General features: G+C 54.6%; 9 protein-coding genes across 9 annotated transcripts; 5 read left to right on the forward strand and 4 right to left on the reverse strand.

Moving 5' to 3' along the window:
* Positions 1 to 124: 124 nt before the first annotated feature.
* TRIREDRAFT_62634 (uncharacterized protein) lies at positions 125 to 507 on the forward strand (the record flags this gene model as incomplete). The annotated part of the gene is made up of 3 exons (XM_006965575.1): positions 125 to 266; positions 335 to 366; positions 427 to 507. The coding sequence occupies 3 exons, from the start codon at positions 125 to 127 to the stop codon at positions 505 to 507; spliced, it is 255 nt and encodes an 84-aa protein (XP_006965637.1).
* Positions 508 to 789: 282 nt separating this feature from the next.
* TRIREDRAFT_78309 (uncharacterized protein) lies at positions 790 to 2801 on the reverse strand. The gene is made up of 3 exons (XM_006965738.1): positions 2653 to 2801; positions 2479 to 2555; positions 790 to 2422 (listed from the first exon to the last, which is right to left on the reverse strand). Exons 1-3 carry the CDS (start codon positions 2653 to 2655, stop codon positions 892 to 894), a joined length of 1611 nt encoding a protein of 536 aa, XP_006965800.1. The 5' UTR covers positions 2656 to 2801; the 3' UTR covers positions 790 to 891.
* Positions 2802 to 3643: 842 nt separating this feature from the next.
* On the forward strand, positions 3644 to 4336 carry TRIREDRAFT_62718 (uncharacterized protein; the record flags this gene model as incomplete). Its single annotated transcript, XM_006965576.1, has 3 exons — positions 3644 to 3747; positions 3828 to 4160; positions 4234 to 4336. 3 exons carry the CDS (start codon positions 3644 to 3646, stop codon positions 4334 to 4336), a joined length of 540 nt encoding a protein of 179 aa, XP_006965638.1.
* Positions 4337 to 4470: 134 nt separating this feature from the next.
* TRIREDRAFT_122040 (uncharacterized protein) lies at positions 4471 to 5566 on the reverse strand. The gene is made up of 4 exons (XM_006965739.1): positions 5539 to 5566; positions 5313 to 5395; positions 5138 to 5212; positions 4471 to 4983 (listed from the first exon to the last, which is right to left on the reverse strand). The coding sequence occupies exons 2-4, from the start codon at positions 5391 to 5393 to the stop codon at positions 4780 to 4782; spliced, it is 360 nt and encodes a 119-aa protein (XP_006965801.1). The 5' UTR covers positions 5394 to 5395; positions 5539 to 5566; the 3' UTR covers positions 4471 to 4779.
* Positions 5567 to 5909: 343 nt separating this feature from the next.
* On the forward strand, positions 5910 to 7512 carry TRIREDRAFT_78314 (G-protein signaling regulator). The gene is made up of 3 exons (XM_006965577.1): positions 5910 to 6307; positions 6396 to 7071; positions 7136 to 7512. Exons 1-3 carry the CDS (start codon positions 6132 to 6134, stop codon positions 7370 to 7372), a joined length of 1089 nt encoding a protein of 362 aa, XP_006965639.1. The 5' UTR covers positions 5910 to 6131; the 3' UTR covers positions 7373 to 7512.
* A 333-nt stretch (positions 7513 to 7845) lies between these two features.
* TRIREDRAFT_62676 (uncharacterized protein) lies at positions 7846 to 8780 on the reverse strand (the record flags this gene model as incomplete). The annotated part of the gene is made up of 2 exons (XM_006965740.1): positions 7846 to 8652; positions 8748 to 8780. The coding sequence occupies 2 exons, from the start codon at positions 8778 to 8780 to the stop codon at positions 7846 to 7848; spliced, it is 840 nt and encodes a 279-aa protein (XP_006965802.1).
* Positions 8781 to 11380: 2600 nt separating this feature from the next.
* Positions 11381 to 15236, forward strand: TRIREDRAFT_122043 (uncharacterized protein; the record flags this gene model as incomplete). The annotated part of the gene is made up of 2 exons (XM_006965578.1): positions 11381 to 11496; positions 11586 to 15236. 2 exons carry the CDS (start codon positions 11381 to 11383, stop codon positions 14983 to 14985), a joined length of 3516 nt encoding a protein of 1171 aa, XP_006965640.1. The 3' UTR covers positions 14986 to 15236.
* A 267-nt stretch (positions 15237 to 15503) lies between these two features.
* TRIREDRAFT_38527 (uncharacterized protein) lies at positions 15504 to 16850 on the reverse strand (the record flags this gene model as incomplete). Its single annotated transcript, XM_006965525.1, has 2 exons — positions 15504 to 15875; positions 15918 to 16850. Coding segments are annotated over 2 exons (1305 nt in total), but the record flags the coding sequence as incomplete, so codon positions are not given.
* Positions 16851 to 20385: 3535 nt separating this feature from the next.
* Positions 20386 to 21625, forward strand: TRIREDRAFT_62583 (uncharacterized protein; the record flags this gene model as incomplete). The annotated part of the gene is made up of 3 exons (XM_006965579.1): positions 20386 to 20601; positions 20706 to 21104; positions 21164 to 21625. 3 exons carry the CDS (start codon positions 20386 to 20388, stop codon positions 21623 to 21625), a joined length of 1077 nt encoding a protein of 358 aa, XP_006965641.1.
* Between the last annotated feature and the right edge of the window lie 178 nt (positions 21626 to 21803).

A 21803-nucleotide genomic window follows, 5' to 3' on the forward strand; every position in this document is an offset into this window, starting at 1 on the left:
TCTCCCCGGCAACACCGTCGGACTTCATCGCAACATCAACATCAACACAGCCACTTTGCGTCATAACTCCACCCATGCTTTGAGGAATTGCTCTCCCTCTTTACGAGGGCATTATTCTGCAATCATGAAAGTCACCATCAAGGAATGGAACTCAGTCGCCACATGGCAATGGGACATACCCGAGGACGACGTCTGCGGCATCTGTCAGGTGCATTTTGACGGGACGTGTCCGACGTGCAAATACCCCGGCGACGACTGCAGCCTTTGTGAGTAAAAAATGGCCTTAATACACTCACCGCTTGGACGAGACGCGTTAACACGCTTTGCTATCAAGTGTCTGGAAAATGCGGCCATAGTTTTCACATGGTAGGTGGTCTGTCTGGCGAGTGTGATGATGGGAGTTGGTGTGTGCTGACTGAGCTGCAGCATTGCATCATGGAATGGATCAAGCAGGAGTCGGCAAAGGGACAATGCCCAATGTGTCGACAGCGTATGTCCTCTACCTGATCCCTTCGGATACTGATGAAGATGCGTGTTATCACGGGGACTAACGGGTTGCTTAGCGTTTGAATGGCAAGATCAAGACAAGGAGATCGAGGCTCCGACACAGACGGAATAAGGCGTCGATTCGGAATGAGGACAAGATAACATGAACCATTATATATCTACACGGAGCACCATTGACTTACGCAAAGACCTCTGACCCAGGCACTAATTTGTCAAAATGATGATTTTTGTTTCGCCTGTCATGCCTGATGGCCACGATCATACTCATGCTCATACATACGCAAATACATAAGTACAATGTCTCTATCCAGAAAGTATTATCGCTGCCGTTTCAGGCGGCCTCATCATCTTCCCATCATGAGCAAACAGCTGCCCCGTCCTCCCCTAAGCTTCCGGGACATAGACGCCATCCTTGCACAGCACCACCACCTTCTTGAAGAACCGCCGCCACTCGAGCGGGTCTCCCTTGACCTTGACGAACCGAATGTCCAGCACCTCGAAGCCATCGGGAAGCGGCTGCTTGTCTACGCAGATTTCTCCATGCAGGCTCTGCCGGCGGCCGTCGACGGCGCGAACCTTGAGGGTGACTATGGGACTGCCGTACGGATTTGGCGTAACGGGTGCCAGGGGCACGTTTATTTGATGCAGCGCGTCGCTGAGCATCTGGACAATGTGCGTGGCGGGGACGTGCGAGAAGAAACGGGTGAGGGATTCAGGGGGGCAGATGTCGCGGAACCGCCGGGCTTGCTGCGTGAGAGTCATGGACGGACCCGGCATGTGCGAGAACTGTGACATTGTTGGCTCGTCGGCAAGGGTGTCGAAGAGCATCCGACGATGGCCAGACGTCCCTGGCGGCAGAGAAGACGGCTGAGCCCTTGAGCGGAGTACGGGCGCTTCCCAGTCCCAGTCGATGTCGGTGATGGGAGTTACGGGGGCTTCCGGCTGGGTGGACGAGAATCGGCCTGCGTTGAGCCCAGAGTCGACTGTGGGGTCGTGAGAAGCTGGTGGGTAGGTCAGCGTAGTTTGAGGTATCTTGCCGAGGTCGATACGCAGGTTCTCTAGCATCTTGGTGGCAAGAACAATTGGATCTGATATCCTGCCGTCGGCAGTGAGCAGAGGGTTGTGGCGCGTGTACCATGGATGCTGCCGTATCTGCGCAAAGGTGAAGCGTTTCTGCGGATCAATGGACATCATGCCCCTGAGGAGGGAGAGGGCTTCAGGAGGTATCCTCCCCCACAGCGGATCTGAGCTCTTCCCTGACGTCTTGACGTACTCGCTGTACTCCCAGCTTGTGGAAGACGGCTCATCCCACGGCGTGTTGCCGACAAGCAGAACAAACAGGATGACTCCGCAGGACCAGATGTCGACGAGATCGGGGTCATATTTAGCGGTATTGGGAGCTCTTTTGTCCACCTTTCCACAGGCAAGAATCTCGGGAGCAATATATGGTGGGCTGCCACAGAGCGTTGAGCTGGCCTTGCGCTGGCCCTTGTACTCAAACATGGTGGCCATTCCAAAGTCGGCCAACTTCAGACTTCCATCTTGCGACAAGAGTATGTTTTCTGGCTTGAGATCTCGATGTGCCACGCCCTTGGAGTGCATGAAGCTCACGCCGCCCACCAGCTGCAAGAAGTAGAGCTGGGCAATGTCCTCCCTCACGCCGACGTCTGCCTCAATCTTGTCGAAAAGGTCGCCGCCCTCGGCATACTCCATGGCTATCCACCGCCATACGGCATCTTCCCCCGAGGCAAACCACTCGATGATGTTGGGATGCTGGCCGATGTGGGAGTGGAGGGAGACTTCCATGGCAAGCTGCTTTGCGGAGATGCGGCCATGCTTAGTGGCGTACCCCTTGTGTATGAGCTTGACGGCGAATACTGGGCTTTGAGAGTCTAGTGGAATTGCCTTTTTTATTCTGTTGATGTCAGTTCGGTGCATGAGGCCACTTCAGGGGGGTAAAGTAGGACATACGAAGCATAGGCACCGCGGCCGACGGTCTTGGATATGATACGAAAGGGCAGCTCCTTGGGTAGTGGATCAAGCTGAGACTGCAAGGGAGTAAGTCAATGAACCTGAGACTGACTTCTACGATGAATTGAGTCGTATTTGAGTGTATCTCACTGTAAAAGATTGGGGTTGACTCACCATGATTGCGATTTATTAGTGAAGCTACGTCGACGCAGCCTCTTCGATCCAACCGAATAATACCTTGTGAACAAGTGAAGCCAGCAAAGAGGGGAGGAGAAAATTCGACAAGTGACAGTATAATCAAAGAATCGAACCAAGGAACTAAGAGAACAACATAATACAGATTCGAGCGTTATTCGGATATCATGGCTGAAGCAGCATCAGGCAGCAGTACGAGCTTTTGGATTGCTCATGAGCGCGTCCAGACCAAGTCGCGCCTTAGCCCCGTGTAAAGAGGTCCAGCTTTTGGTGACTGCTGAATGTTTTTGTCCTGGACCGCCCCGCCTCCGTCCATTGGCTGCCTGGCTCCGTCGTCCGGGCGTTGCTGCGGCAAACAGGGCGTTCAAGGTTCTCTTCAGTGGTCTTCGCTCACTACATCGCCTGTAAGCTTAGGTAGGCGGGCTCTGTGGCTTTTCCCCCGCCCTAGAGAGGCTGACCGGCAACAACCTGGAAGCGTGTCTTAAACAAACAGAAGCCGGTTGTTTTTTTTCCTGCTCGTTCTCAGTCGATCTTGACCTCTCCATCCATTCCTTGTTCGTGAGACCATCTCGTCTTTGTTCGTTGCCCTCGACCCCTGCTTGCCGTGTACTTTTACTCTTTCTTACTTATTCAGGCAGCTTTCCCCTACGTGCCTTTTCTGTTCAGATTCTCGTTGCCTCCTTACTTCGTTAGGTTTCCACCTACAACTGCATCCTGCATCAACTGCTTTCTTGGGAGTACTTCGGAGGCGTCGCCATTATTGCCCAACGCGGAACGCTGCCGCTTGTTTGCATACCCACCTCACCTTTTGTCAGCTTTCTTCTTCTCATAATAATCTCTTGCAGGGAGACTTTTGTGTTGTTCGATTGGTGTACTTTTGGAAGAATCATTACTTCCCATCTTTTTCAGAACCACTCTTTCGCCCGTCTTTTTTGTTGCGCCTGGCGGAACCGTCGTCTGCTTGATCACAATGGACTACTCCGGAGACGACCAGAACTCTGCTCCCGGGAGCGTCCAAGCATCCAAGCTCAATGCCGCTCGCAAGGGCCCCGATTCCCAGAGCGTCACCAAACGGTAGCCGCTCCCCATGACGAACGGGCAAAAAGGAAGAAGAAGCCCAACCTCAGCTCGATGCTAACGCGTCTTCTCGATAGCCTCCAAACCGAGCTGATGACCCTCATGACATCGCCGGCACCCGGCATCTCTGCGTTTCCCTCTGCCGACGGTAACCTCATGTCGTGGACCGCCACCATCGAGGGCCCCGACGACACGCCGTATTCCGGGCTCACGTTCAAGCTGAGCTTCGCGTTTCCCTCAAACTATCCCTATGCGCCCCCTACGGTCCTCTTCAAGACGCCCATCTACCACCCCAACGTCGACTTCTCGGGCCGTATCTGCCTCGACATCCTCAAGGACAAGTGGACTGCTGCCTACAACATCCAGACTGTTCTGCTGAGTCTGCAGAGCTTGCTCGGCGAGCCCAACAAGTATGTCCACCCTTTCTGTTGCCGGCATAGGTACAGAAGAAATGACAAATGACACTAACCGGCATTCCCACAGCGCCTCCCCTTTGAATGGCGAAGCTGCGGAGCTCTGGGACAAGGACATGGCCGAGTTCAAGAAGAAGGTGCTGGGGCGACATCGCGACATTGAGGAGGAGTAAAGCAATTCATAGCGTGCAGCTTCATGATTTTACGGTATTGGGTACTCGGAGTCCTTGGAGCACGAAACAATCATTTGTAAGGGTATTTGGGTGTATTTTGCATTTCTGCAGCCAGGGGTTGGGGAAAAAAGGAGGGCTTCCTTATCCCTTCCGCAAGCGCATGACAGGTTACAACCGATAATTGAACCTTGTCGAATATATCATGACCAATCATCGCCTCACCAGGCGGTCTCTTCTCCGTCACTCTCCCTTCCATAGCAAGTCAGGGACTCTACCGCCAGCAATCGTTGTCGCAGGGGTGTTTGCTTTGCCGTGGAATAAAAAAAAATCCTTTGATCACATTGCCGTCTTTTTATTTTCAGCGTGAAAAGCTAGAAGAGCCGGTTGCAACTCCGTAATGCCATGCCACCCCAGAACCATTCCCAAAGAGAAACAAATTTTCTTTACTCCTCAACGACCTCGGTCGCAAGGCCCTTGGGGTTCTTAACATTGACTGCCTGAACGTAGCTGTACAACTTCTCCTTGGCGCCCTCCTCGTCGTTTCGTCGTCGGGAGATTCGTACTCGGATTCTGTAAGCAACACCCTTGACACCCTGCTCCCAGACCTTCTTGTTGAGCTGGGGGTCGATCCGGACGTCGGTGGTGCCCTGTTTGTAGAATGACGGGTTAGTACTGTCTGTCTCTCCTCTGCCCTGGTCCATTGACCAAGAAGTCCGAAGTCGTTCGTTTCGACGATCGTCAAGCAGCGCCTAGCGGGATGTTGTTGCTGTTGTTTTGGGGGGGGGGGGGGGGGGGTCGTACCATGGCCTTGGTGGCGAAAGACTTGATCTCCTTGATGGCACGGGGAGCCCTCTTCTTGAAAGTGACACCATGCAGCTTCATACGCATGTTAGCACTCCTCTTTCCAGAACCCTTCCAACTTTCTTCTTCTTCTCTTTGTCCCGACAATGACGGCCGGGCGATCGAGGCGACGTACTCTCTTGTGCATGTGGATGGTGTACTCGCGGGCAACCACGTCCGCAATGGCGGAGCGCTGGGCAGGCTTCTTTGACGACATTTCTGAATCGGGGTTTGACGGTCAGCTTCTTTCGGCTCGGATTGAGGTCTTCGTGTGGGCGGCAAGTGTTAAGGATTCTCTTGCGAACGAGAGGTTCGGCAGAGATTCCGTGGATGAGAAAATGAGGGCTGGAGCGCTTCGTACCTGCGGATCGACTCTTCACGGTTCTGGACGTTTAGAGAGGGTGGTTGAAGTCGGAAATGCTAAATTCCACAAAATCTTTGTGCGTAGGGCAGGCTGGAAATTCTGGTGGTGGGGGGGTAGCGAGCCAATCATGCAGCAGCCAGATCTGGACCCGTCGAAGCTCACGTGATTCGCCGTCACGCAGCTGCGTTGTCTCCTGAGGCATCCATTTTCCCACGCCAAACTTGCGCCAAGTGGAAATTGAAACCGGCGCCAATCTAATTGACCCGTTTGCTCCATTCAGCCTCAACGCCATCATTCCATCCATCACCACCGGCAACGGGCAGCTACAAGCTCCTCTGTGCGACAGCTTCTCTTGCGCTCTCGCTCGTTCGCCCTATCGCATCATCGTCCGTAGCTTCGGTCGCCCCAAGGATCGCAATCCCTCCCCTGGCAGGGAGATTTCGTTCTCTCCTCGCGAAGCCTTTGTTGCCCGTTACACGAACCACCTCAGCTTGCGACGAGAGCCGAGAGCAATAGCGCATCGATTTTATCATACCGAGCGCCCCCGAGAATCCCCTCATTTCATCTCATCCATCACACCCCAGCAACGCCATGGACGACCCCCGAGATACCACGGCGTCAACTACGCCCCAGCCCGATATGACGCGCAATCGATTGCCGACTCTGTTCGAGGTGTTGAGCCGTCGCACGCTGCCGCCGGTTGATTTGTTTTCATTTTACATCTATATGCGAGATCAGCAGCGATCTGTTGATTATCTTGACTTTTGGTACGAGCTTGCCGCGAGCTCTGTTGCCTTGATCGCTTAGGGCGCGACATGAGCTGCATTATCGATCAAATACTGACTTGTTGATCAGGTTGGATGTGGCGCAGCACATGTCCCTTTGTCGCCATTATGTGCGCGAGCTTCGACGATCTGTTCTCATAGCGACTCCGGACCTGGAAAAGGGATCTAAGCGATCGTCCCAGATACTGGATCTTGGCGACATGGACTCACGTGCGGCTGGACCGTCGATGTATGGGACAGAGAAGGAGAGAGACCAGGACGCCCAGATGTCGGCCTTTCTGCGTGAAGACGTGAGCCATGATTCACCCGGGACTCAGACCGCCTCAAATCAGACCAAGCCGAGCCCTTTCAGCCTATCTCGTAACCCAACGGACTCCAACTCCCCCGCCCATACGGTTGCCCGGGCTGATATCAGGGCGTCTGCAGAGAAGATTCTCTACACTTTCCTGATGCCTGGAGCTGAAAGAGAAATCACGCTGCCTGGATCCATTACCCAGGATGTTACGGCATCTATCGAAGAATATGGTCGAGACGACCCGGAGGTCTTTGATGTGGCTAAGGACTACGTTTTCCAGGCGATGGAGCGAGATGCATTCCCAGGCTTCTTGCGCATGAAGGCTTTGGGCAATCTAATTCCACCGACACTCGTTATGCGCCTTATTGTTGGACTTGTTTCCATGTTTGGAGCATTCTGGGCTTCATTTATCCTCATCTTTCTTGACAAGTCTAGAGCGACTCGATGCTGGGTAAGGGTCTCTGTTGGTATCATAAGCAATCTTGGCATGATGCACTAACATTTCCTGCTTCCAGCTGATTCTACCCTTTACAATTGGCGTTTACTTCCTTGCCTCATACCAGTATTCCCTTGACCCCATCTTGGCGCTCATTGGTTTCAGCGAGTACACACCATTCAATTTCTCTCGCATTCGAGAACCCTACGTCCGTCGCCTCCTGGCGAAGCGAGCAGTCATGGTGTTGGCTGTGACCCTCCTCATCGACGCCGGACTGTGTGTCTTGTTCATTCTTGTTCCAGGCAAGAGGCTTTGAGATACAAGGCATCGTCGTCTTCTTCTGCTTTCAGACCAGGGATGGGGCACTGTGCCGGCTTGTCCTCAATGCAGCGCTCCGAACACAGAGGTTCTCCGTGCCGACCGCTGAGCAAGACTTACTAATCCAGATCACGACCGTAACGAACATATGTCTTTTATTTAGGGATCAGTTGGGCGAAGGGATAATTTCTGTTTGATATTTAGATCCAAGAGGGAATGAGGTTCGATATGGATTTCTGGCGCGAGCTTCTAGAGTTTACTTCCTTTTTGTGCATTACTGGCAATCGTATCTACAGCCACAGCTCGGGAGTTGCCGGCTCAACTTTTCTTTTAATCTTTAGCAGAGCACCGGATTGCCTGTTACGTGTTGATTTGTGTATTATATCATAATTGTCCGTGGCTATCAAAAGTTCATAATGCGTCTAAAGGCTCCTTCTTGCTTCTCAGGTCATGACTGTGCCGCTGTTCTTGCTACAACTTCCTTTTGCCGGCTCTCTTGGCCAGATCGTCTGCCGCGGAGGCATCATCAAGGTCCATCGACTCGGCGCCCAGGCTCTCAGCCATGGCGCGCTTGCTCAGGGCTCTGCGGGCTAGACTGTCGCGCTGGTAAGCCGAGAGCACGCCGCCGCCGCCACCCTTGTCCGCATCGCCCAAGCTGTCGGCCACGCTCTGGAACAGGGCTTCTGATGCTCGCTTCTCCGTCTCCCGCGCAATGGCCGCAGCGCGAATGCCGTTCATCTGGTCCTCAAGGTCTCGGAGCGTAGACTGGCACCGGCCGGCCCAGTTCTGCAGGGCGCTGATCATGTCTGGGATGGTGCCGGGGGCGAGATCGCGAAGGGGGGCGACGCTGGTCACTTGAACGGCCTCGCGGGCGGGATCGAGAGTCGCATGCAGCAGGCCGGCGTATATAGCTGCGATGACGAGCTCCTCCACTTCTCGAGCGGAGCCGAGGCCTAGGGCTCTCTGCAGGGCATCGTAGGATAAGCTCGCCCGGTCGCTGGCGAGGGATACGAGCGATAGCTGCCTGAGCTTGAGGGCCTGTGTGTCGTTGAGGGCGGGGAGGTCGGGGGTGGCGCTGTAGGTCCCGTAGGAGCCGTAGGAGAAGATCTGGAGGAGGGTGAGGTAGGGCGTGAACTCGGGGCTGGAGGCGAGGGCCTGGATCTGGGGCGTCTGGAGGAGCTCGGTGAAGAGGAAGGTGTTTGGGGCGGAGGTTGCGCGGGTGACGAGGTCGGCGGCGGCGCGGTGGGAGGTTGCTGATTTGGAGAGTGCGAGGAATGGCTGGAGATTTTGGAGTTGATGTTGTTAGTTATTTGGGGTGCGTGACGTTGTGAGGGGGGGGGGCGATGAAGGGTGCAGGTGTGGTGATGTCGTACCTCTAGGGCGTTCAAGGCTTTGGTCTGCTCCATGACGGAAAGAGTAGGGAGAGACGATGTCTCGAGTGCCTCTTTGTTTCACGTTCTTGTTTCGCTGGATCGTGGATCGTGGATCGTGATGTCAGGCTTGGAAGACAACTTGGCGAGGCTGCGGCATGCGCAGGCGAGAGTGGGGTTGGATCTCGATCTGATAGGCGAGGCGACCACGATGATTGTGAGATGCTAGCAGTAATGGAATAGTGGGAGTCGTATGAGGAGCTGCACGAGATGCGTTTGAGGGCAGCTGCTGGTTTAAAGCCGAGAATCCGCGGTGCTGTTGCTTGGGTGTGTCAAGAGATGGTTTGGGCGTTGGAGGTGTGGTGTTGAGCAGAGGTGCAACTTCTAGGCGGTCGCTAACCTGCAGGTGGACTAGAGGTATCCAATCTAAGCTCGTACCTTGGTAAGGTACTATAGTGGCCGCGGGGCAGCGTTCTAGTGGGGTGAAACATCAAAGCATCAAACATCAACAGGGGACTCGGCTGCTGGGCCCGAGGAGCTACACTTGGAAATGCTAGGATATGATGGCAGTCGAAATGTTCAGCTTGCTCAGCTTTGTTTGAATTGCAGCACTTTGAAGTATTTCCTTTGATAGGTGAGCAGATAGAGTGAAGGCTGTATTAGACTTTGGATTGGTGATGTACGCGTAGGTAGGTAGATCGTGCTAAGGCTTGGTATCGATTGCTCTGAGCTAGCAGCTTGGCTGATCTATTGCCTGCTGGGCTTATACGAAAGGAAGCACAGCATAATACTAGGACTATTGATGAGCCTCCATCAATCCATCAATCGAGGGCGCGCTAATAGAAAAGGGTAGTACTACCAAAGTTGGACCGAATATTGATACAGCGGTTAAAGACCAGCATCACGAGCAGCATCTGAAAGTGCCGAGGAATGCCCGCATTCGCTGCAACGCCGAAGCCCGATCCAGCAGGAGGAGCATCAATCAATAGATGCAAATATTCTTGGCAGCCATTCTTGGTGTTTGTCGATTTGTCGACTCTGGAATGGGAGATGTTGTTCACATCGTTCAGAGCGGGAAATGAACGCACACTCCGGAGTATAGCAGACCAGATGTCGTACTGACATCGAAGTCAGATGATTCATCAAGGACCCGAGGTATGTAAGCAGGGCTGCTGGTGAGCGTGTTTTATATCTGCCCGCAAAGGCCCAATCACGCCGCCGCAAACGAAATGGCGCCGGTCCTTCAATTGCCCTTCTTCAGCACCGCTTGACAGGCCCGGGGGGTCTTCCGTCTGTGCACTCCACCCTCTCGCGCCCTCGTCTCTGCAAGCATCCGGCGCGATTCATTGACAGGCATCGGGGACGGCGCTGAAACACAGGCGCAAACAGCTCTGGCACTCCGGGGGGCTCTGCGATAGGCGCCATCGGCCATCGTGCGACACATGCAGAGGCGCCAGACGGGCATCCAGATTGACTTGTTGACTTGATTGATCCCTCCTATTCTATCCCAGGCCGAGATTTCGTTTGGTATAAACTGCCGGGTGAGTGTCTGTCAGGGCAGCGAAGCGTTGTTCTAGATTCTGTTTCCCTTTTTTTCTTCTCTTTCTCTCCTCTTGTTCTTTCTTTTCTCATTTCCCTTCTTTGTTATTGTCATCATCCCCTGGCGGGTTCCTTTTCTTCTCTCCCCCTTGTTGCCGTTTCCGTCCTCGTTCACTCACTCACTCACTCACTGCCTCTGTTTCCCGCTTTCTTCACCTGAGGACTGCCCTTTTTTTTCTCTTTCATCTCTTCTTTCGTCTCTTCCCTGTTTCTTCTCTTCCTGTCTTCCTGCAATCTGACAGCTTGGTTGGTCAGCGTGCATATTCCCGCTGCAAACGCACCCGCTAGCCTTGACCCTGTCGGCACCTGCAGCTCCCGCGCCTGAGCCACGCCGACAGCTTACCTACATGTACCTACCCTACCTTACCTTAGGTACCTATTCACGGCCTATTTTGCCCTTCTTTCGTGCCACGCTACTTTTTCCGTTCTGCATCGAGCGACCAACCCCGAGCGCAAGTCACACACCCATCTCGAGGATCCCTGGTTGATCTTTGCGCCGTGGCGCTACGGAACTTGTCCTTTTCTATTTTCTTCTTCTCTTCCTTCTCTTCCTAACCCAATTTATAATCGACAAAGCTCTCCCGCCCCTTGCATCGTACGTTTCTCGCCGTCACAGCCCAGAAACAACTGCCAGATTCTGTTGCTGGTGGGGAGCCTGGACGGGTATCCTAGCCGACGATACCTCATCATAGCGCGGCTTGTTCGGAGAGACAACTTTTGCTGACGAAATCCGATTCGGCCGAATTCTTAAGTCCTCACAGCCGCCATTGCGTTTTTCTGTTCCTCCAGGGCCGGTCTCTGGAACAGTTGCGACATCTTGCCGGAGGCATCTGGCTGAGTGCGTGTCGTGTGGCAGTGCCCAGATCATCCTCCAATCTCCTCTCACGTTCCTCGTCTGTGCAATGCTTGCGGCTTCAAGTTAAGGACATTCCCGGATATAGAGGTGTCCTGGCGTCTTCCTGCGCAGACCTTTCCAGTCTTCTGTTTACCTACGAGAGAAGTAGAGGTGGCCATCGCAGACCTTGGCGACGACAACCATGGCCCCAACATACATCAAAGTCCCCGGGCGGGACAATGATGAGCATGCGAGTGCGACCCTTACGCCAAAGAGCGCGCACATGGCCACAACCACTCTGCGCGTTGGTGGCATGACGTAGGTTTCGTCCGTTTCCGGCTGTGCTTCCGGCCAAGGTCTGCAGCACAAGCATGGCTGGTCATTCTTTCTAACACTTCTTCTTGCAGATGTGGTTCGTGCACAGCAGCCGTCGAGGGCGGCTTCAAGGGCGTCAAGGGCGTTGGTACCGTCTCCGTCAGCCTTGTTATGGAGAGGGCTGTCGTAATGCACGACCCCCGGATCATCAGCGCTGAACAGGTTCGAGAGATTATCGAAGATTGTGGATTCGACGCTGAGCTGCTGTCGACGGACCTCTTGAGCCCACTCGTCCCTCGATTCTCGGATGCCAAGGGGGATGAGGACATCGATAGCGGCCTCTTGACGACCACGGTAGCCATCGAAGGCATGACGTGTGGCGCCTGTACATCTGCTGTCGAGGGTGGATTCAAGGATATCCCAGGTGTCAAGAGCTTCAGCATCTCGCTTCTTTCTGAGCGAGCCGTCATCGAACACGATCCAGAACTTTTGCCCACCGACAAGATTACCGAAATCATCGAAGACCGGGGCTTTGGTGCCGAAATCGTCGATTCCGTGAAGGCGCAACCTGGCAGCAGTACCGAGGCTGAGAACCCAGCAAGTCATGTCGTGACTACGACGGTAGCCATCGAAGGAATGACTTGCGGTGCCTGTACGTCTGCTGTTGAGGGAGGCTTTCAGGGAGTTGACGGCATCCTGAAATTCAACATCAGTCTTCTGGCCGAAAGGGCAGTCATTACTCACGATGTCACCAAGATCTCCGCCGAACAGATTTCCGAAATCGTTGAAGACCGGGGATTTGGTGCTACGGTTTTGTCCACCGTCCCGGAGGCAAACGATCTCAGCAGTACGACCTCGCAGTTCAAAATCTATGGCAGCCCGGACGCCGCCACTGCAAAGGAGCTGGAGGAAAAGCTGCTGGCACTTGCTGGTGTTAAATCTGCTTCCCTCAGCCTATCAACGGACCGCCTGTCCGTCACGCACCAGCCTGCCGTCATTGGGCTCCGAGGGATCGTCGAGGCGGTAGAGGCGCAAGGCCTGAATGCTTTGGTGGCGGACAGCCACGACAACAACGCGCAACTCGAATCCTTGGCCAAGACTCGCGAGATCCAGGAATGGAGGACGGCGTGCAAGACGTCCGCCTCGTTCGCCATTCCGGTATTCGTTCTTTCCATGGTGTTGCCTATGATCTCAGACAGTCTGAACCTGAGTCTAATCCACCTTGGCCATGGTCTCTACCTCGGCGACGTCGTCAACTTGGTACTCACAACACCTGTTCAGTTTGGGGTTGGAAAGCGCTTTTACGTCTCGGCCTTCAAGTCGCTCAAGCACCGTTCGCCGACTATGGATGTGCTCGTCATGCTCGGCACCTCCTGCGCTTACTTCTTCAGCATCTTCTCCATGGTCATCTCTATCCTCTTCGAGCCTCATTCCCCGCCGGGCACGATCTTTGACACCAGCACCATGCTCATCACCTTTGTGACCTTGGGCCGCTATCTTGAGAACAGCGCCAAGGGTCAGACATCAAAGGCTCTGTCCCGTCTCATGTCTCTAGCCCCGTCGATGGCCACCATCTACACGGATCCCATTGCCGCGGAGAAGGCAGCAGAATCATGGGCCAAGTCAACCGATACACCCGCGGATGCGAAAGGCCAACCGTCTGGAGATGCGAGCGGCTCGTCGTACGAGGAGAAGAGCATCCCTACTGAGCTGCTTCAGGTGGGAGATATCGTCGTCATCCGACCCGGTGATAAGATTCCGGCGGACGGCGTCGTTATGCGAGGAGAGACCTACGTCGACGAGAGCATGGTCACCGGAGAGGCAATGCCGGTGCAGAAGAGGATTGGCAGCAACGTGATTGGAGGCACGGTCAACGGCAACGGCAGAGTGGACTTTCGCGTCACCCGAGCCGGGCGGGATACCCAGCTCAGTCAGATTGTCAAGCTTGTTCAGGACGCGCAGACGACGAGGGCGCCTATTCAAAAGGTGGCCGACACTTTGGCTGGCTACTTTGTGCCTACAATCTTGCTGCTCGGCATCCTCACCTTCCTTGGCTGGTTGATCCTCAGCCACGCCCTGTCGCACCCCCCTATGATTTTCTTGAAGAACACCAGTGGTGGCAAGGTCATGATTTGCGTCAAGCTGTGCATCTCCGTCATTGTATTTGCATGCCCTTGTGCTCTGGGCCTGGCCACGCCGACAGCTGTCATGGTAGGCACGGGCGTGGGCGCTGAGAATGGCATCCTCATCAAAGGCGGAGCTGCGCTGGAGCGAACCACCCAGGTTACCAAAGTCGTCTTGGACAAAACCGGCACAATCACTCGTGGCAAAATGGAGGTCGCCAAGAGCGGCCTTGTGTTTCCCTGGAATGACAACGTGTCGCAGACCAAAGTCTGGTGGGCCGCTGTCGGTCTGGCGGAAATGGGCAGCGAGCACCCTATCGGAAGGGCGATTCTGGCAGCGGCCAAGGCAGAAGTCGGCATCCTTGAAGCCGAAGCCGCCATTCCAGGAAGCGTCAATGATTTCAAGTTGACTGTTGGCAAGGGCATCGATGCTATCGTTGAACCTGCATTATCCGGTGATCGGACACGCTATAGGGTCCTTGCTGGAAATGTCACCTTCCTTGAAGAGAACGGCGTCGAGGTCCCCAAGGATGCCGTCGAGGCAGCAGAGCGAATCAACTCGTCCGTCAAGAGCTCACGAGCCAAGGCTGTGACTGCGGGCACGACCAACATCTTTGTCGCCATTGATGGAAAGTACAGCGGCCACCTTTGTCTCTCCGACACCATCAAAGATGGGGCGGCCGGGGTCATTTCTGTACTGCATAGCATGGGCATCAAGACGGCCATGGTGACGGGAGACCAGCGACCCACCGCCCTGGCCGTTGCCGCCCTCGTGGGCATCTCTCCCGAGGACGTGTTTGCCGGCGTCAGCCCCGACCAGAAGCAGGTGATAGTACAGCAGTTCCAGAACCAGGGAGAGGTGGTCGCCATGGTGGGAGACGGCATCAACGACTCGCCGGCCCTCGCTACGGCCGACGTTGGTATCGCCATGTCGAGCGGAACGGACGTGGCCATGGAGGCCGCAGATGTTGTGCTTATGCGTCCCGACGACCTGCTGAGCATCCCGTCCGCCATCCACCTCACTCGGACCATCTTCCGCCGCATCAAGCTGAACCTGGCGTGGGCATGCATCTACAACATTGTCGGCCTGCCCATTGCCATGGGTTTCTTCCTGCCGTTTGGCATCCACATGCACCCCATGTTCGCCGGGTTCGCCATGGCCTGCAGTAGCATTAGTGTAGTGGTTAGCAGCCTGGCGCTCCGATGGTGGCAACGACCGCAGTGGATGGACGAGGCGTCCGAACCGGCGGGTGGCCTGCGCTGGATGAGCGGCACGGGCATCGTTGGCTGGGCTAAGGAGACGTTTGGACGCGTCAGGAGAGGGAAGCGTGAGGAGGGTTACGTGGCGTTGGAGAATTTAGAGGTCTGAGTGGTCTTTTCATTATGCTGTTGTTGTTTTGTTTGTTTGTTGGAAATATGTTCCAGAGGACAGAGGGGATTTTGGGAGGAGGGAACTTTTGATTTATCAGGAAGGGCTCGCTATGGCCGGGCCGTGAAGCATAGCGCGCGTGTTGAAAGATTATGTACGGAGTTTAGGAACAGATATCAGTCTCGTTTGTTTATGTCATGAGTATTTGTTGGAAGATTCAATACAATGTTCTCAAGGATGGTTTGGCACTGCGAATCTCGTGGGTAGACTGACGGTGGTCTGTGTTGGGTTGTGATTCCTCTCCATTCTGACATTACGATACGTAACAGGTCTGCTTTTCCGACATGCCCCTATACCGAGAAACACTACTGGACCCCATCGCCAAGCCTCATGAATAGAAAGAAAAACAGTGCCCCCTTCATCAAAGCCTGCCTGCCTACCTTATCTACCTATCCAAATGAACACCAAAACCTGCTTCTCGTCACTCATGCCGCTTGCCCATCCACTTGTCCCTTGAAAAGCACCCTATTGTACGTCTGACACACGTCCCTCCAAGGAACAAACTCGCCATCCAAATCCGTCCACACGCCGCCGTACCCAATCCCCACGACATCAGCAGCAGCAGCAGCAGCAGGAGGATAGAACCTCTTCGGCACCCATCTCCGACCATCGATGAGCTTCCGCGTGAGCGGCTCACCGGCCTGAGAAGCTGCGACGGCCGCCCTGAGCAGAGACCTGGCAAAGGGGTAGAACCACATGGTGGGATACTCGAGCTGGATGAACTGCTTGGATCCCGTGCAGTGCCACACGCCGTAGATGTGCTGCGTGACAAAGTTGACGCCCAGTCGGACGACGGCGAGCCAGTCTGCAGAGGCTGATCCGGGATGGGCCTCGGGAATGGCATCGTATAGCTTGGCTAGCGCAGCGGCAACGTTTGCAGGCATCTGGACGGTAGGAGGCTCAAACGCAGATCCTTCGCCGCGGATGTCAGCGGCAAGTTTGGCCGTGAGATTGGCTTGGTTAAATTGCAGGTATCCGAAATACGGCTCGTACCAAGCCTTGGTTTGGAAGAGGCCGGATTCGTACTCGATGGCGACGTGGTACTCCGTCTGCTGGAAGGGTGCGTTCTTCAAGGGGAGATACCCGTTGGGAGGGACGGGAATCTTGACATCCATCGTCTTTGAGCGCCAGTATTCCTGTCTGCCCCATACATTGGAGAGGTAGTACTGGTCCGACTCTCTGAACTCGTATATGGGATCGTACGTTGCCTGGATCTCGTCCATGGTGGCGGCAATATATCTCTTCAGATCACCAATCGGCCCCATGATGGTCCCTGAGTTCAGCCATCGAGGGTCAGAATGGAACACCTCGCCATACCCTTTATCTTCGCCCCATGCTGCTGGTGGAATGGGTGATTCGGGAGCTGCCCAACAACGGGGCGCACGATAATTAATCGGCCAGCAGATCTTGTCTGGCCCCATGAATATGGTCTGGCGAAGGCCGCTTTGGTGAAGCTCGCTGACGCTGACCTGGAATTTTTGCGCCAGATGAGCATTAGCGCGCTGGACAAGCTGGAAATACCGCTCCACCATGATCTCGGGAGGGAGCTGGATGAGGACGTCGTATCCATCGACGATGATGGCCAAGTCATCGTCTTCTTGAGGTGGGAGGGAATCCAAGTAGCGCTGCATGGCTCGGAGCTTTGCAAGATGAGTTTTCGCGGCATCGAACTCATCGACGCCGTGCCAGCCAAGCAGGATAGGGACCGGATAGCGGTTGACGGCTGAGGAGACGAGGTTGTAGCAGAGCTGGAGATTGGGTTGGCTGGCGGGGATCAGGTAGTGTAGCCTTGACGTCTTTTCGGGAGGGTCAAAGTCTGATCTGAGTCTCAGTTTCATGACGCCAGGTAGGAGGAATATGTACAGATCTAGAGTCTCGTACCCTGTCGGATCATAGCAATGAGGCTTTCCTATGTGAGAGAGGCAGTCAAGTCAGCTCCATGCGGTCACGCAAATGAGGAGATAACACGAATAATGAGCAGAGAAGAAGTAATGAGGATGAAGACACCCATACAGAATCAACGTATGAATGGTAGTAGACAAGTGCCCCGACGAGGAAGGCGATCAATATGATGGCGGAAGTCCTCCGCTGCTTCCTAAGAGTGGTATGCATGTCGGACAACCCAACGGCCGAGCAATAAAACGATGAGGCCGACCAAGTAAAAGCCTTAGGAACGAGAAACAGGGAGAAAGAGAATAAGGAGAAGATGTTATAGGACAAGGAACCAAAAGTGCCACGAAGATGAAGTGTGGTTCAAGGCACACGCGTTGAAAGGGGGAAATTCCCGGGGAGGGTGGAAGGACCAGGACACAAGATTCGGTAAGACAGAGACAAACAGAGAAGGCAGAAGTCAGTCACAGCTCTCCTTGCAGTCTTTGGACCTTGGCAAATAAGCAGCCTTGAGAGACTGGATGAGCATTTAGGGAGCACCTGTGCGCTCTGAAGATGAGGTATGGCGGAAGAAGGGATGTTTCCATATGAGTACCTATGGGTGCATGTATACAGATCTGTTAGGCGTAGAAATGGTGCAACTAGACAACGCCATGTTGGCAGGCATCGTGCTTTTACTATCAAGTTCGGTTTGCTTCAATATGCGCTTCTCGTCCGCCGTGATGGGGTCATTTCGAGCCAAGGCCCCCTCCAGCGGATCGACTCCCCCGGCATATATATGCCCGGGTTCCTTTACCTTATGTTGACTTTGACCGCGAGAAGCCGCAACAATGCCTAAGAAAGCTGGTATTATACCATTGTACGTACATCATCATCAAGTGCTGTGTGTCAGTTAGAGACCAAGTCATACTATGGGGTGCAAGTGTTACCTTGAGCTGTCAGAGTGTCGATCTGCAGCATTAGTCCATCTGGACGCAAGCTCTAAGGCAGATACCCGAAGAAGGGGTCTGTTGTGGGCTCCATGTGATGATGCACATCCGACGATCTTTGCTGCAGTCTTTTGCCCATAAATAGCCATGTCGATTCTGTCATGCATGCTTGCGAGCACGACTTTTGGGCGTCGAATTGGGATCGTCTGTGTTGTTTGGGCAAGAATGACGGCATCTTCAGGGGCTGTTGTGCCAAAGATAGATTTATGTACATTCTATATAGGTAGACACTGATGTCTGTCTTGAAGCAGTTCGTTACACGTCGAGACATCGATTTGACAATCAGCATAACGTTGGGTCGTCATAAGCTTTAAGCTTCCAGCAACCATGACAAGATGGCGCAGTGGCGTTGCAATTGACATCTAGATGGCCCCGGCATCTGCAAATGCGTCGATTCCGTCTGTTCGACATGACGTCTGTGCCGCAAGTTCCTGAGGAGAGCATGAGGCACGGACCGTGCGCGCAATCTATACAGCACAGAGTCAAGTATTTCCTCAGGAGCAATCTTGGAGGCATATTTGTTCTTGAGCTTAGGTACCTACCTATCCAGAAATGACAAAGGGTTCGTACCTATTCCTCAAGCGATATGCCCAAGGTAGCAACGAATGCCGCAGAGTCGCATGTGCCCGAGTAATATCTTTCCCACTCACCGGCTTATAGGTATTCTATAAACCCTATCAAAACTCATCAACACGACGGAGGTTGTCAAACGCCTGCATCCATGTGCAGTGCTCTCGAGCCTCGTATTGGCGTTAGCTCCTATATGTTGGAGGCATTCCCGCAGTGTCGGAGGCTCGGAGAAACGGCATGTGCCTGATCGTGGGAGCAGCCAACCAGAAAGCGCACTGGGGCACCGGGAATATGGGAATACCTCATGGGAATACCTTATGGGAATACTAGGAACTCGTATCTGAGCGTCTCGAGATCTCTCATCAGACCAACCAACGCGGCAGCAGCAACGCCGCAAACATAACAAACCCGTCGTCGTCGTCGTCGTCGTTCAATCCCTTCAAATTCCCGCGCCGCTTGTTTGCCAAGAGCTGCAGCGCTGACGTTCCAAGACAAGGACAGGCCCCCCCCCTTGTCCAGCCAGGCTCAGCTGCCCATCAGTTTGCGGCTCGCCATTCGCTGCTGTTTGGTGTCGCGGTGCCTGGACGGAGGACCAAGTGCCGGTCGTTTTATTGACAGTCACCAAAAGATACTGTGTGCTCTGCTCTTGGATTCACGGCAATCAATCAAACCAAGCAGCCATCCTCCCCTCTCGATGCTGCCCTTGATTGGCTGTAGATGCCATCCTTCTCCTACTGGCACCGTGCAAGTGCCCCCCCCCCCCCTGAATCATGATATAGTACATGATTCCCTCAAGCCCCTCAGGCTGTCCACCCAGCGGGCTGTACTGTATGTATGTACTTGTCGGAAGGAACAGCACCTCTCCCTCTACTCCATACCAGCACCTGTGCCTCTACATATTCCAAGCCATCTACCTAGGGTCCCCAAACTCATCGTATCTCCAGTGCTTGGCCCTCGTTGTTCGTGCAACGAATCGGTCCAATTTTATCGCCGCAGCGCCAAGCATGCGCCAAGCATGTGGGCGCGCACAGTGCCAGCAGCAGCCCCCGCACGCGCAAACGCAAGCGGCCTCAGCGGGCTCAGACGCTCCGTCCAGGCACCGTTAGTGCAGAGCCAGGCCCTAGCCGACCCAGTGCCAACTGCTGCTGGGCTCCTGAATTCCCACCAACGCCTGACGGGAGTCTTGCCGCACAGCGATTAGCGCAGCAGCAGCCACGCCTCCAGGCTGGGCGTTCAATCTCACGGGCCACGCCACTTTTTTTTTCCCTCCTCAGCACTCGTACCTACCTACATACAGTAATACTACTAGTCAGCCGCTCTGCTTCGCCTTTGCGCTTCTGCTGCTTCTGCTGCTTCCTGACTTCGATTCCTCTCCCCCCCCCTCCCTCCTCCGCCTTCAGTCCAGCTGCAGGAGAGACGCCAAACGAATCAAGCTGCCCTTTTGCAGGAGCCGAGCTCGTCCGCTCTGTCTTTTGGATTGTTCCAGCTGTCACTCGCTCTTTTCGCGCCGCCTTGCGTCCTTCTGTTCCGTCTTGGACAAGTCCCAACGGCCTCCCGTGTCCAGCAGCAGCGGCCTCTGCCTCGATTTCGAGTTCGACGTCGGTTTTTCTCTTCTGCTTCTTCTTGCTTCCGCACGCCTCTGCCCTACGGATTGGACCCTACGCGACCCCGATCCACTCGCGACACCTTCGTATTCCTTCTTGTTGCTTTCCCGCTCCGTCACCCTTCCCAAATCCGGTCGGCAATTTCACTCCCGAGCGAACCTCTCCTCCCCCCCGTCTCAGTTGTCCGAATTATGCTGGCAGGGCTATTCTAAGGTGCTCGAGCGCTTTTTTATACCCAACCTCCTCCCTGGCATACCCGGCTGCATCGACATACCTCCTCGCCCACCATGTCTAGAAACTCGCAAGACGTCGCCCTCCTGTCTCCCGAGGAGCGGGATCTCAAGTCGGACGATCTCGAGGCTGGAAAGAGCCACGGCGACTCCAAGGATCAAAACCTCGACCATGAATACTCAATACCCAGCGCCGTCAAATTCACCTGGCTGGGCACCTACTTCTTCTTTTCTCTCGTCCTGACGCTCTACAACAAGCTGGTTCTCGGCAAGGTATGTCCCCATGTGCTTCCCGCAGCCGCCGCTTTCTCTCTCTCGGATCGATGCGGACTTGTTCTCCCCCGACTGGCTGCTAATGCCGATTCGGCGCAATCTAGTTTCACTTCCCATGGCTTCTGACGTTCCTCCACACTCTGTTCGCCAGTCTGGGCACATATGGCATGCTGCAGATGGGCTACTTCAAGCTGTCACGCCTCGGCCGTCGCGAAAACCTCGCCCTTGTCGCATTCAGCGCCCTGTTCACTGCCAACATTGCCGTCTCGAACCTGTCTCTCGCCATGGTCTCCGTTCCCTTCTACCAGACGATGCGCATGCTGTGCCCCATCTTCACCATCCTCATCTTCCGTGTGTGGTACGGCCGGACGTACAGCACCATGACGTATCTGTCTCTCATTCCCTTGATTATCGGTGCTACTATGACCACCGCCGGTGAGATGAGCTTTTCAGATGCCGGCTTCCTCTTGACCATTCTGGGCGTCATCCTCGCCGCTCTCAAGGTACGTTGGCATGCGGCAGCACTATTCGGCTTGAAAGGGCTAACCAGATGTGCTCCAAGACTGTCGTCACCAACCGATTCATGACCGGATCACTGGCGCTCCCGCCCGTCGAATTTCTCATGCGCATGTCTCCTCTCGCTGCGCTTCAGGCTCTGGCCTGCGCCACGGCCACCGGCGAAGTGGCTGCCTTCCGCGAACAAGTCAGGACCGGCGGCTTCAACCCCGTCTCTTCCTCTTTGTCTCTGGCCGGTAACGGTTTCCTGGCCCTGCTGCTCAACATCTCGTCGTTCAACACCAACAAGCTGGCCGGTGCCCTGACCATGACTGTTTGCGGCAACCTCAAGCAGTGCTTGACTGTCATGCTTGGTATTTTCTTGTTCAACGTCACGGTCGATTTCCTCAACGGCGCCGGCATGGCCGTCACCATGGTGGGTGCTGCCATCTACAGCAAAGCCGAGTTGGACAACAAGAACCGAAAGAAGAAGCAGGAGGCGACCTTTAAGCCCACCGAGCAGAGGTAGCGACCATTCTGGCAGCAAGGGCATTACGCATTTTGATATACTCTCCCCCTTTCTTTACCTTTAATTGATGATATACTACGAAGATGGAAATTGGAGAGAAAAAAGGCCAGGACAAGGCACTCGTTGGACCGAGACATTTGGATCCAGCTCAGCCTTGGCCCGCCACACAGAGATGCTT

Source organism: Trichoderma reesei (genome assembly GCF_000167675.1).
Source record: "Trichoderma reesei QM6a unplaced genomic scaffold TRIREscaffold_10, whole genome shotgun sequence".
Lineage (NCBI taxonomy): Eukaryota > Fungi > Ascomycota > Sordariomycetes > Hypocreales > Hypocreaceae > Trichoderma > Trichoderma reesei.